General features: G+C 41.0%; 2 protein-coding genes across 3 annotated transcripts; both read left to right on the top strand.

The window, feature by feature from the left end:
- Positions 1 to 1,637: 1,637 nt before the first annotated feature.
- p2ry8 (P2Y receptor family member 8) lies at positions 1,638 to 7,385 on the top strand. Its single transcript, XM_033986990.2, has 3 exons — positions 1,638 to 1,684; positions 3,130 to 3,426; positions 6,627 to 7,385. The coding sequence occupies exons 2-3, from the start codon at positions 3,134 to 3,136 to the stop codon at positions 7,351 to 7,353; spliced, it is 1,020 nt and encodes a 339-aa protein (XP_033842881.1). The 5' UTR covers positions 1,638 to 1,684; positions 3,130 to 3,133; the 3' UTR covers positions 7,354 to 7,385.
- Positions 7,386 to 7,843: 458 nt separating this feature from the next.
- On the top strand, positions 7,844 to 12,513 carry asmtl (acetylserotonin O-methyltransferase-like). 2 transcript variants are annotated; one of them, XM_055230823.1, is made up of 14 exons: positions 7,844 to 8,333; positions 8,583 to 8,714; positions 8,840 to 8,887; positions 8,958 to 9,022; positions 9,098 to 9,162; positions 9,247 to 9,355; positions 9,540 to 9,801; positions 9,868 to 10,086; positions 10,170 to 10,332; positions 10,412 to 10,614; positions 10,712 to 10,844; positions 10,919 to 11,065; positions 11,138 to 11,260; positions 11,701 to 12,513. In XM_055230823.1, the coding sequence occupies exons 1-14, from the start codon at positions 8,145 to 8,147 to the stop codon at positions 11,904 to 11,906; spliced, it is 2,064 nt and encodes a 687-aa protein (XP_055086798.1). In that variant the 5' UTR covers positions 7,844 to 8,144; the 3' UTR covers positions 11,907 to 12,513. The 2 variants fall into 2 exon arrangements, with proteins under 2 accessions (XP_055086798.1, XP_055086797.1); XM_055230822.1 differs by having other exon boundaries at positions 8,230 to 8,333; positions 11,415 to 12,513.
- Positions 12,514 to 13,982: the final 1,469 nt, after the last annotated feature.

The following is a 13,982-nucleotide window of genomic DNA, read 5'->3' as shown; positions in this document are numbered from 1 at the left end:
CATGACTTATTAAAGTGACCGGTGTTATAAAGTGTCCAGTTTAGTGCAGATATTATAAAGTGTTCATGAGACAAACAGCAGAGGGGAAGAAACTGTTCTTATGACGAGAGGTTCTGGTCCAATGGACCGTAGGCTCCTGCCAGAGGGAAGTGGCTCAAATAGTCCATGTCCAGGGTGTGTCAGCTGCTCTACGGCCTGCTCCCCCCGAGTCCTGGAGACACGTCCTGTAGAGATGGAAGGAGCAGCCAATCACCTTCTCAGCAGAGGCACAATGTGCTGCAGTCTCTGTCTGTCCCAGGCCCCAGTGAACCACACAGTGATGGAGGAGGTGAAGACTCAATGATGGACGTGTAAAACTGCAACTACACACATATACACACACACAACACACACACGCACATATACATATACACAACACACACACAACACACACATATACACACACACCCACATATATACATATACACACAAACACACACATATACACACATATACACACACCTACATACACACACACACACACATATATACATATACACACAAACACACACATATACACACATATACACACACATGTACACGTACACAAACACACATATACTCACATGTACACGCACATATACACATATACACACATATACACACACATATACACGTACACAAACACACCTACATGTGTGTGAATGTGTGAGTAAATGTGTCAGTGAATGTGTGTGTGAACATTTGTGAATGTGTGAGTGAATGTGTGTGAATGTGTAAGTAAATGTGTGAGTGAATATGTGAATGAATGTGTGAGTGAATGTGTGAATGAATGTGTGTGTGAACGTGTGAGTGAACATGTGAGTGAACATGTGAGTGAACATGTGAGTGAACATGTGAATGAACATGTGTGTGAACGTGTGTGTGTGAACGTGTGACTGAACGTGTGACTGAACATGTGAGTGAACGTGAGTGAACATGTGTGTGAACGTGTGTGTGAACGTGTGTGTGAACATATGAGTGAACATGTGAGTGAACGTGTGAGTGAACGTGTGAGTGAACATGTGAGTGAACGTGTGAGTGAACATGTGAGTGAACGTGTGACTGAACATGTGAGTGAACGTGTGTGTGAACATGTGTGTGAACATGTGAGTGAACATGTGTGTGAACGTGTGAGTGAACATGTGAGTGAACGTGTGTGTGAACGTGTGAGTGAACGTGTGAGTGAACGTGTGAGTGAACGTGTGAACGTGTGAACGTGTGAGTGGTTTCTTGATGTAAAGCGCCTTGAGCCTTGAGGTGGATTTGTTCTCACCACAAACCCACATTACTCTCTTTAACAAACACATTTCTTGCAACACATAATATTTACTTCATCAAATTTGGTGATGTAAAAAAGACCAATTGACAAAATAAGATTCCCATTACACAAAGTACTACATTTTTGTTTTTTTCCCTCCACAATCTCCTAACATAAGTATTTTATTAGTAGTAGTAGTAGTATGTTGATGCCCAATCACACAAAATCAATATAAAGTGTCTAAAGTTGTGTTAAGTATTTGTTGTTATCATAAAGCCTCATGCGCACAACACGGTCCATTTCCTGTCTTCTATGTGGAACTGTACAACCACATTTCCTCAGCCGTTTGTACCGTTTTGTATCTCCATTACCAACCGTCACCCGCGCCCTCCACTGCTCCAGGAGGTGAGTACAGTGTCACTAAAACCGTCTGTATTTCTGCTCTAAAATAGTTGTCGTACACTTGTTCTTTTTAATAACCACATTGTTAAACTTAAACAAAGAAACACACCCACTCACCTACAACAATAAGACAACAGAACAATTTGGAAGAACAATACTGGAGGTGCGTGTAATTCCTCAGTGACCCAAAGCAAAAGGTGAAATTTAAATCTGTCAACTGGGCAAATTTTTATAGGAACAAAACTGAACATTTGGGCCCACGCGTCTAGTTTCTTACAACAGTGAAAGTTGAGACGTGACTGAGGGTTGTGGAAAATCCCTCTTCTTGTTTAGTATCTGCAAACGTGACATAGAAACTGTTGATTTAGACAGCGACCAATTAATTATTTGTAGTTGTTGCATGTTTATTTCTCGTTTGATTAGTTCAGATGGTTTTGTCATTGCACTGAGTCAAAACTACAAACTGTCAAAAAGTTCTGAAAGTGATGCTCAGTGATGGATGAAGTATTCGGCTTGTGTTACTGAAGTAAAAGTGCAGAAATCCTATTAATCTTAATCCTAAAGTGTGTCTGTTGAGTATTTATTCAGTAGATTTGCTTAAAAATATGTTGTCTTTGCTGAATATTTGTTTTCTGGAAGCTAAATGTTGTGCAGCGACATCGTGGAAATCAGAAATTCCTTGTACTGCTTCTCAATATTTGAAAGGAATGACTAGGAAGTTTTGGGAAATATTGACAATATTCTACCATTTTCTTGTGAATTATTTATATATTTAATTATTTTTTGGTCTGGCCTCCTCTTCCTCATTGTATTTTATGTATATTTTAGTACGATTATCACTATTTTGACTACTAATACACCTTATTATCATTATGTCCATGTGTCTTGCTTATTCTTTGTTCATCTTGTTAAATAGAAATGAAAAATTTTAATAAGCACATATTTAAAAAAAAAAAAAAAAAAAAAGGTGCAGATACAGAGGCAAAAAAGTTACAAAAGTAAAAGTATCATGTGAAAAAATCGACTTAAGTAAAAGTAAACGTATTGATATTGATTCAAAATGAGACATATTTTGTTTAACAGCAACAATACGAATCAATTTCTTAGTTTTTCTTATGAATTTTGTGTCTTTATTTTTGTTTTGCTCAAAGCTGAAGCGTGAACTCGAAAACTTTAGCACTAAAATGATAAAAATAACCCCTTAAATCAGATGAAAAGTACTTTTACTTCCCAGTCCTGCTCAAAAATACAGTGGAGTAGAAAGTACAGATACTGCTCTCAAATATAGTGAAGTGAAAGTAAAAAGTACACACTGTAAAATGTACTCAAGTAAAGTGCGGATACCTAAAAATACTACTTAAACACAGTACTTTTCCTACTTTTACTCATTACCTTCTACCACTGGTGATGCTCAAGTACAAATGATGTTTATTTATACCTCATTACAGAGTCATGAATTCCACCCGCAGTAGTAGTAACTTGGACAATGCCACTTTGTCCATCTTCGAGAGTACCCGCACCAGCACGATCATCTCGGTCATCTACATGGTGGTCACTGTGGTCAACCTGGTGGGGAACGGTCTGTCCATGTGGCTCCTGCTCTTCAGGACCTTTCCCAAAACGCCGTCTATAATCTTCATGATAAACCTGACCTTCACCGACCTGAGTCTGGGGGTCGCTCTGCCATTTCAAATCGCCTACCAGCTGCAGGGGTACGACTGGAACCTGGGGCCAAACATGTGCAGGTGCTACGGTTTTGTTCTTCTCGTATTACGCTATGTTCTGATCTATGTTGTAATCAGTGTTATAACGGAACATGAACTGAAACTACTACTATTTTTGAGAGTTCAGTTTTGGTGGCTGCTTGGGTTTAATTTGCTTCTATTACTTTCCTAAAATAAAATAAAAACATGACGGTACTTCATCGTGTTATTTTGGCGTTTAACTGCACAGTAATAGTGAGAGAAACAAGAAAACAATCAAGCTGTTTGTAACATGACGTCATGTTTTTACACTATAATATAATGCAACTCAATGTGGAAGTATTCAGAGTATTCAGAGTATGCAGAATACAGTACTCCCGCTGTACAAAATATATTTTAATGCAGTTATTCAGTAGGAAAGGAAAGTTTATTCGCACAAAAGTTACACAAAGGAATTGAAAGTGATTTACGGAATTTAAAAAAAGGCATTAAAATCACAATACAACAAATTGTTCAATGTTTTAGCTGCAGAAAACTGAAACGTTGATCCCCCATGTTTAGTCCTGGTTTATTCCTGGTTTAGTTCTGGTTTATTCCTGTTTATTCCTGGTTTAGTCCTGGTTTAGTCCTGGTTTAGTCCTGATTTATTCCTGGTTTAGTCCTGGTTTAGTCCTGGTTTAGTCCTGGTTTATTCCTGGTTTAGTCCTGGTTTAGTCCTGATTTAGTCCTGGTTAATTCCTGGTTTAGTCCTGGTTTAGTCCTGGTTTATTCCTGGTTTAGTCCTGGTTTATTCCTGGTTTAGTCCTGGTTTAGTCCTGGTTTATTCCTGGTTTAGTCCTGGTTTAGTCCTGGTTAGTCCTGGTTTAGTCCTGGTTAGTCCTGGTTTAGTCCTGGTTTAGTCCTGGTTTAGTCCTGGTTAGTCCTGGTTTAGTCCTGGTTAGTCCTGGTTTAGTCCTGGTTTAGTCCTGGTTTAGTCCTGGTTTAGTCCTGGTTTATTCCTGATTTAGTCCTGGTTTATTCCTGGTTTATTCCTGATTTAGTCCTGGTTTAGTCCTGGTTTAGTCCTGGTTTAGTCCTGGTTTAGTCCTGGTTTAGTCCTGGTTAGTCCTGGTTTAGTCCTGGTTTAGTCCTGGTTTAGTCCTGGTTTAGTCCTGGTTTATTCCTGATTTAGTCCTTGTTTAGTCCTGGTTTATTCCTGATTTAGTCCTGGTTTAGTCCTGGTTTAGTCCTGGTTTAGTCCTGGTTTAGTCCTGGTTTAGTCCTGGTTTAGTCCTGGTTAGTCCTGGTTTAGTCCTGGTTAGTCCTGGTTTAGTCCTGGTTTATTCCTGATTTAGTCCTTGTTTAGTCCTGGTTTATTCCTGATTTAGTCCTGGTTTAGTCCTGGTTTAGTCCTGGTTAGTCCTGGTTTAGTCCTGGTTTAGTCCTGGTTTAGTCCTGGTTAGTCCTGGTTTAGTCCTGGTTAGTCCTGGTTTAGTCCTGGTTTAGTCCTGGTTTAGTCCTGGTTTATTCCTGATTTAGTCCTGGTTTATTCCTGGTTTATTCCTGATTTAGTCCTGGTTTAGTCCTGGTTTAGTCCTGGTTTAGTCCTGGTTTAGTCCTGGTTAGTCCTGGTTTAGTCCTGGTTAGTCCTGGTTTAGTCCTGGTTTAGTCCTGGTTTAGTCCTGGTTTAGTCCTGGTTTATTCCTGATTTAGTCCTTGTTTAGTCCTGGTTTATTCCTGATTTAGTCCTGGTTTAGTCCTGGTTTAGTCCTGGTTTAGTCCTGGTTTAGTCCTGGTTTAGTCCTGGTTTAGTCCTGGTTTAGTCCTGGTTAGTCCTGGTTTAGTCCTGGTTTAGTCCTGGTTTAGTCCTGGTTAGTCCTGGTTTAGTCCTGGTTAGTCCTGGTTTAGTCCTGGTTTAGTCCTGGTTTAGTCCTGGTTTATTCCTGATTTAGTCCTGGTTTATTCCTGGTTTATTCCTGATTTAGTCCTGGTTTAGTCCTGGTTTAGTCCTGGTTTAGTCCTGGTTTAGTCCTGGTTAGTCCTGGTTTAGTCCTGGTTAGTCCTGGTTTAGTCCTGGTTTAGTCCTGGTTTAGTCCTGGTTTATTCCTGATTTAGTCCTTGTTTAGTCCTGGTTTATTCCTGATTTAGTCCTGGTTTAGTCCTGGTTTAGTCCTGGTTTAGTCCTGGTTTAGTCCTGGTTTAGTCCTGGTTTAGTCCTGGTTTAGTCCTGGTTTAGTGCTGTGTGAGATGGTTCATGTGGCTCTAACATGTTTTGAGATGTACTTAAACGTCTCTCTCTTTCTCTTTCTTTCTTTCATTCATTCATTAACAGGTGTTTTTATTACTCCTAAAAAAAATGCATTCTTACACCTCTCCACAAATCTGACCTGTAGCTTGGCCCGGTGGAGTCTGGTCTTGGTCTTCATGAAGATACAAACAGTTAATGCCATTCTGTGGAACATTCCAATCACAGCACTGACATTGCCATAGAAACAAGCAGGCGGACCCTCGAGGAGAAATTACATAGTGCCCCTGTTCTGGGACATTCTAATCCCCCTGATCGTCCTGATCCCCCTTAGCCCCTTGATCTCCCTGATCCCTGTGGTCCCTCTGGTCCCCATGGTCCCTCTGGTCCCCATGGTCCCTCTGGTTCCCCTGATACCCCGTCCCTCTGGTCCCTCTGGTTCTCCTAATCCCTGTGATCCCTCTGGTCCCTCTGGTTCTCCTAATTCCTGTGATCCCTCTAGTCCCTCTGGTTCTCCTAATCCCTGTGATCCCTCTGGTCCCTCTGGTTCTCCTAATTCCTGTGATCCCTCTGGTCCCTCTGGTTCTCCTAATTCCTGTGAACCCTCTAGTCCCTCTGGTTCTCCTAATCCCTGTGATCCCTCTGGTCCCTCTGGTTCTCCTAATCCCTCTAGTCCCTCTGGTCCCTCTGATCCCCCTTTCACCATATCACCACAAACAGGCAGAAAAAGACGTCTCTTATTGTCTTTATTTGTCGAGTGATCCCTTTACATTAATCTGATAAATAAAAGTCTGTAACGGTTTACAGTCAGAAAACTTTAGACATAAACATTAGTGTTAGCATTAGCATTAGCACATGTGAATCAGAAGAGGCAAAAATCCACTAGACCCTGTCAACTCCCAGAAGAATCAAGATACTTATACAGTTAAAAAGCTAAAACTACACTCTGAAATTTGAGAACAGAGTCTTATCATCCATTATTTACATGGATCTAATGTTTGTGTTTCTCTGTCTGCAGTTTTCTAACCGTGATGTTCTTCACCAACATGTACTGCTCCATCCTGACCATGATGGCCATTAGCATTGACCGCTACCTGGGCATCGTGAGGCCAATGTCCTTCAGAGAGACTAGAAAGAGAAAGTCTATGGCCATCATCAGCTGCCTCTTCATGTGGGGCTTAGTCTTGAGTGTCCTTTGGCCGATGATGACCACAGACTTGACCTTTGACATCCCTGAACTCGGGATAACCACATGTTTTGACGTGCTGAAGAAAAACATGCTTCCGTCTATAACCGCCTGGGCTGCGTTCCTCTTCTGCATGTTTTTTGTACTCTTCTTCTTCCCTTTCTGCATTACTACATTTTGCTACATCAGAGTAATCAAACAGCTGGCAAAAGACTCAAAGACGGCCCAGAAAGTCAGGGCGATACGCTTGGCTGTTCTCGTTTTGCTGGTCTTTACTGTTTGTTTTGCCCCAAACAACTTTCTCTTGTTAGTCCACACGATTCTGAGGCTGTATTATCAAAAATCCGTCTACACAGCCTACAAACTGTCTCTTTGTTTCAGCTGTGTCAACAGCTGCCTTGACCCATTTATTTACTATTTGGGCTCCAAGGACTTCAGGCAGAAGCTGAGACAGATCATGGGATGGCGCAGCGTCAGCAGTACAGAGTCGAAACAGGAGCACAGGGACATTTTGTATTCAATGCATTGTGTTTATGAAGGTCAACAGAGTAAGAAGTAGATTTCTTTGTAAATATGATAAAGTCTTATGTTGCAAACCAAAAACCAAAGAAGAAACCAAAGGAAGTGAAAGTTCATTCAGCGTTCTCTAGAGCAGAGCATTTTTCTTCTATGTTATACAATATCTTATTTTTATCTGAATGTTTTTTATTATATATGTGTGTATATATACATATAAAAGTGTAAATGTTTTTTTATTTGTCTAATAAGACACATGGATGTACATAGTGAATAAAAACAAAAAGTTACTATTGATTGCATCTATTATTTTTAAATTATTTGAAGTTAACTACGTGCCTTTTTTCTTTGTTTATCCTGCAATCCACGTGCTGCAAAGCAAAAGACAATTTTTATTCTTTTTTTGCGTAAAAACAAGGCGGTGTCACGTGACATTATCACGCATGCGCCATGACGTCAGTCGTGGTAGTTGCCGTGCACGTGACGTCATCACGCATGCGCCATGACGTCGGTGGACGTAGCCCTCAGCTGCCACACAGCAGGCTTGCGTTACAGAGGTAAGATTACTATGGAGTTTTTGAAGTTTATTACTAACCTCTGCTCATATTTGATCATTTATCTTTAATTTCAGTGTCACAAACTCCAGAACATGTCACACACTTCAGATCGTGTTATTCGCTACAGTGAGAAAAACACGTGATAATATTTGCAGTGGGATATGGCAGTGTCTGGTTTAAGTTTTCATTATTGCATGTTTAAAGCTCACACTGGGGTTGTGTTTAAGCGGGATAAAACCATGTGCATGATGGGTATTAGTCATTAGGTTATATTAACATGTTTAACTATGTTATCAGGTGTGGATTCATCACCTGGGTCCTGTCTGAACTTGTGTCTTTTTGTTTTATTATTGTGCAGTCAGCAGAGATCACCATGGTGCTGAGCCCTGTCATTTCAAAACTTGTGGGTAAATTGGTTGTACTGGCAAGTGCTTCTCCCAGAAGACAAGATATTCTTCGAAATGCAGTACGTACAGACAAGTCTAATCAGTGTCATTTTCACAACAACTGCAAAAAAAAACACATACATGTATATGTATGTATATTTATAATCCCATTAGATGAGTTCAGTATGTCTTTTCTCAGTATCTTTTGGGATTATATAAGGGTATATCTCATTGTTCAGTGGTCTAATTGTTAACCTTTAGTAGATTAATAATTAAACCACAGTGAGAATAATTAATTTTCTTATGCCTCTTTATTCTATATTTGCCAGGGTTTAAGATTTGAGGTGGTGCCATCCTGGTTCAAAGAAACTCTTGAAAAGGGACTTTTCACAGCCCCACATGAGTATGCTGTCGAGACCGCCAAGCAGAAGGCACTAGAAGTGGCCAGGAGGATGCCTTTTGTAAGTTTGTGTTACCCTAATGTCATCCACTTTTATGTTACCCTAAAGTGATCTACATTTATGTTACTCTAACGTGATCCACACGTGTATTTTAAATGTCATTAGTATTTTCTGTTTTATTACAGAAACACCTGAAAACTCCAGACATGGTCATAGGAGCAGACACTATTGTGGTAAGATGAAGTTACACATAACATCATGTCAAACTAGTCTTTCTGTTCACACTTGTCTTTCTCTTCATAGTCTGTTGATGGCCTGATACTTGAAAAGCCAACAGATAAGGATGATGCTTACAGAATGCTGTCGAGGTACAGCTCATATATTAAATGATAAATTTAAGTTTATACCTCTGGTTATGGTATGTTATCTCATCTTTATTGCAGCCTGAGTGGTAAAGAACATAGTGTTTTTACCGGGGTCGCCATTGTCCTTTGTCATGGAAAAGAAGGCATGTCAAACTTTTGTTTTACTCTAACGCAGTATTCACCGTCATAATTAACAGACAGTTATAAAACATGACACGCTTTTGCAGATGATGGAATAGACTACCAATTAATTGACTTCTATGAAGAAACAAAGGTTAAGTTTGCTGATCTGTCAGAAGATATGCTCTGGGAGTACATTAACAGCGGTGAACCCATGTGAGTATGACCTGTGAGTAACTGAGGTGATATTTATTGATTTTACTGATGTAACCGCTTTGCATTTGGTTAATGGCAAACTTAATTCTCTTTGGACTTTGGCTTGAGTTTTTAACTACATATATTCAGATAATACTTTTTTGGTTGAAAAATAATTGCAACATGTTGAACCTCTCTGTGCCAGGGACAAGGCTGGGGGCTATGGTATTCAGGCTCTCGGTGGCATGCTGGTGGAGTACGTCCATGGAGACTTCCTCAATGTTGTCGGGTTCCCTCTCAACCACTTTTGCAAACAGTTGGGGCTAATTTACAACAACCTTCCTTCCTCCAACCGAAATAGTACCTCTGTCAAACTAGGCCCTCATGGCCAAGACACCAGCACAGTTATACCTCAAGGCTTATCTGGCAACCCATCTGCCAGCCCCTCTGCAAGCCCAGTTCATAAGGTAAGGTGTTATTTCTGCCTACAGTTTATCATTTATCATTTATCTATTAAATTACATCTCCTCTAGGTTAAAAGAAAAGATTGCCAGATGAGTGTGGGTGAAGGTTCGCAGCAATTGACCAACAGCCTGTCCAAACATAGTGGAGACAGCCAGGGGTCAGAGCACATGTCATTACAAAATATCACCAGCAGAGGGCGGAGTGTATCTGTTGGAGAAAACACTGTACCTAAGAAGGCAGATTTACAGAGGATTATTACACTAATGGATGGATTCAGGGCTTCAAAGGTGTTTATAACCACACTGAATATGGTTTGAGTTCTTTGTGTAATAAAAATATAACACTGTTCACTTATATTTTAATATTTTAGGCGTTATTTACGGCGTCAAAGATGGGGGTGTTTGACCTGCTACAGAAGAGCCCTGGTCTGGATGCTGAGCAGGTGGCAGCTGAAATCAAAGCTTCAGTCAAAGGGACACAGTGTCTGCTGGAGGCCTTGGTGTCTCTGGGACTGTTAACCCCCAGTGACCAATGTGAGTTTGCAGTGTGTTTGTAGTGTGTAGATGATTAAAGTTATTTTAATAATGACATTGAATTTGTCTTGTTTTGCAGGTCATCATCAGAAGCCAGTGTACAAGAACAGCACTCTGGCAGCACAGTTTCTGGGGTCAGACTCTCCGTTCTCTTTGCACAGTTACATTTTGCACACAGATAATGTGGTGTGGCCTCTCTTCTCTCATCTTGAAAATGCTGTACGCGACGGAACAAATCAGCATGAACAGGCGTTTGGCAAGAAAGCACAAGATCTGTTTCAGGTGTTCATTTTAACCGTAGACCATTTTAGGAGATGTCATAAAAATTTGAATTATAAGCCAGTGAAAACCTTTACGTGTTTTTCTCCCATGTCTTCAGGACACTTACTATGACAGCCAGGCGTTAAAACTGAGGTTTATGAATGCCATGCACAGCATTGCTAAAGTTACAGGGAAAGCTGTAGCAACAGCGTTTGATCTCTCCACGTATAAAACGGCCTGTGACCTCGGAGGTAACATGAAGGGACAGTAATGAAAGCAGAATGTTATGAAGAGCAGAATATATATTTGTGTTACTGTGTTTCAGGTTGCACTGGAGCTATTGCTCATGAATTAACCAAAGCGAATCCTCAGATGTCTGTCACAGTGTTTGACTTACCTGCAGTTATTGAAATGAGAGACAGATTTCAGCCTCAGCACCTGGACAAAGACCACAGGGTGTCTTTCATGGCAGGTAAGGTATTTAGTAAATGTACCAGCATTTAACAGCACTTATATTTATTAAACCAGTACATTGTATTTTCAGGAGACTTCTTTAAAGACGACTTACCCAAAGCAGACTTGTATGTGCTGGCCAGAATCCTTCATGACTGGGCTGACGACAAAGTCGAGATCCTGCTGAGTAAAATTGCAGAAGTGTGTAAACCAGGTAAACTTCTTAACTTACATTAAAACTTTATTTAAAAAAAAAAAAATCTGGCTAAAGCAGTGATCCACTGGTGTTTCATGCCATTTCTGACATAATTGTTGTTGCCACATAAACAGTTCAGACTAGCACTAATACACTGACACGGTGCTGTTAGGCTGTGGAGTCCTGCTCAGTGAGATCTTCTTGAATGAGGACAGGACCGGTCCAAGTCGAGGTCTGCTCCAGGCCCTGAGCATGAGCCCAGGGAGACAGAGGAGTGCACAGGAGTACAGCGCTCTGCTGGAGAGACATGGCTTTACTACAAAACACATTAAATACACAGACAACCTTCTCGACGCTATGCTTTTCCTCAAAGTCTGACAAATGTCTCAGAGCCACTTTACTGTTTTTCCCCTGTCAGACTTTCTGTAACTTTATTTCCATAATGTGTTGGGTTGTAGGCTGTGCGTTGCTCATAGCTGAGACCATGTTGGAGGGACCAACCCCTCACTCTGCGCTCCAGTCTCTCAACATGCTCGTCCAGACAGAGGGGACAGAGCGGACACATAGACGCTACACAAAACTACTGAAGAAACATGGATTTGGACACACACGTGTGGTTTACACCATGAACTTCCTTGATGCCCTTTTAGCTGTTAAAAAATAATTCAGAAACGCACATGCCACTGCCATTGAAAATAAAAGCTTTTTATTATGTTACTGTACGTTTTTCCCCTGGTATTTTACCTAAAACAAATGAGACAAATAAGACAGCAGACCAAAGTAATGCAATGTGCAGTTAGTTATGACTATTCCTACTGCTGCCACGAGACGCCCACACATTTCTTGGCATAAAAATGTGATAATTATTTTAATGTAACTTTTTTTATTTTGCAGTAGCCTTATTAATGTTTTAAATCCCTTCGTGCATTCCTGCCTTTCTCCATAAAAGATGTTCTAATGTAATATCTTTCCAAATACAGTTTTGTATTTCACAAGGCCTCAGTTTCCGCAGCCAAGTTTCTGTCTAAAGTGTGGCCACGTCTCCAGTCAGAGCAAACAGATCCTATTGTCTGTGACGCTCTAAGTGTCTCTAGATTACTCCTTGTTTTGGATCGCTCTCCCGGTGTTTTCCTTGAAGGGTAATGGGGGTGGTCATGTTATTTATGACTATTTTCCTGTCAGTCCAGATCCAAGCTCATGGTGATATCTGATACATTACTGACATTATGTTTGTTTGATCAATAAAGACAGAATGGGGTACAGCAGAGGTCGCCCACTGTTTGATGTATGTTCAATTCACACGTTACCTGTCAAATATGTGGCCTGTTACTTGGGTGAGTGTTCTGTGGCAGAGTGGGGAATGATATAGAAAAATCCAAGTGAACTTCTGAGACTTGGGGAGGTGCTGTTCTTTGTGGTGATGGTTTATAGTCAGCCCTGACCATCAACCAGCCAATATGAGTAGTATTATTGTTCTAAATAAAGTTTAAACTACTACTAATACTAATACTACTACTACTGGAAGACCTAGTACATGCCGAAGGGACTATGTCTCTCGGGTGGCCTGGGAACGCCTTGGGGTCCCACTGGAGGAGCTGGAGGACGTGTCTGGGGTGAGGGAAGTCTGGGAGTCCCTGCTTAGACTGATGCCGCCGCGACTCGGCCCCGGATAAGCGGAAGAAAAGGGATGGATGGACTTCTACTACTAATACAACTAGTACTATTACTCCTACTAATAATACTACTAATACTGCTAGTACTATTACTTCCACTGCTACTACTACATACTAATAATGCATTGGTTTTATTTAGCTCTTTTTTTTGGACATTCAGACTCTTTTCAGGTTGTGAGCTCCTCTTGTAGCCACAGCTGCCCTGGGGTCGACTAACAGAAGCGAGGCTGCCTATCTGCGCCATCGGCCCCTCCCACGGACACGCCACATCCACGCGAGGCGATGTGGGTGAAGCGTCTTGCCTGAGAACACAACGTTTCCGCCCCTTGCGCTCCACTCTAGTGAGGTACAGGTAACAGATGAATGTGGATTTTAATAATTCACGCTGTAGACTTTATAAATCCACCCATTTTTCTTTCAAATTGAACCGAGTTTGTACTTTTGTCAACACGATGAAACATTTTCCCCTAGACCATTTGCATATCCAGTGATGTCTCATGTACCAGCTGCACTCGCTCACCCTCAAACCCTCAACAACGCCCCAACTTTTGTGTACGCGCATCAAGTCGAGTCAATCTTTCTAATGAAAACCATTCAAGTCAATCAAGTTTAGCAGAGACCAAAGGCCAACGTAATTTTGGAAAATTGCTCAAACTCCAAAGTAATCTGGTGTAACGTGATCTTGCCTATTGAACACTGGCTCACTGTATGTGTCGGATAAGGCCTCACTCATTGTGTTCAGACGCAGACTTGACAAGAGGCACGGAGCCCCACCTGCAAATAATCATCATTCTAGTGTCAAGTGCTTTGATATTACACGGACTCATTTAAGACCATTTGGAGCCTGTAGATAGAGATTGAGAAGCACTACCAGATGCTGATTGTGGCCGGATAAGTACACAGTATGTTGTGTTTTCTGCTGCAAAAGAAAAAAAAAAAAAAAACTCTGGGAAAATATCATTGTTTCGTTTTTCATTTTGATTTAAGCAACACGGAATTAACAGCCTCGATTCATCTGCTTCTGGTTTAGTTGTGGCCAGTTGTTTCTTTGCACCAGATGCCCTTCC

The sequence above is a fragment of the Periophthalmus magnuspinnatus genome, chromosome 21 (genome assembly GCF_009829125.3).
Source record: "Periophthalmus magnuspinnatus isolate fPerMag1 chromosome 21, fPerMag1.2.pri, whole genome shotgun sequence".
Classification (NCBI taxonomy): domain Eukaryota; kingdom Metazoa; phylum Chordata; class Actinopteri; order Gobiiformes; family Gobiidae; genus Periophthalmus; species Periophthalmus magnuspinnatus.
The sequence above is the reverse complement of the archived record's forward strand: the minus strand, read 5'-3'. Positions and strand labels throughout refer to the sequence as shown.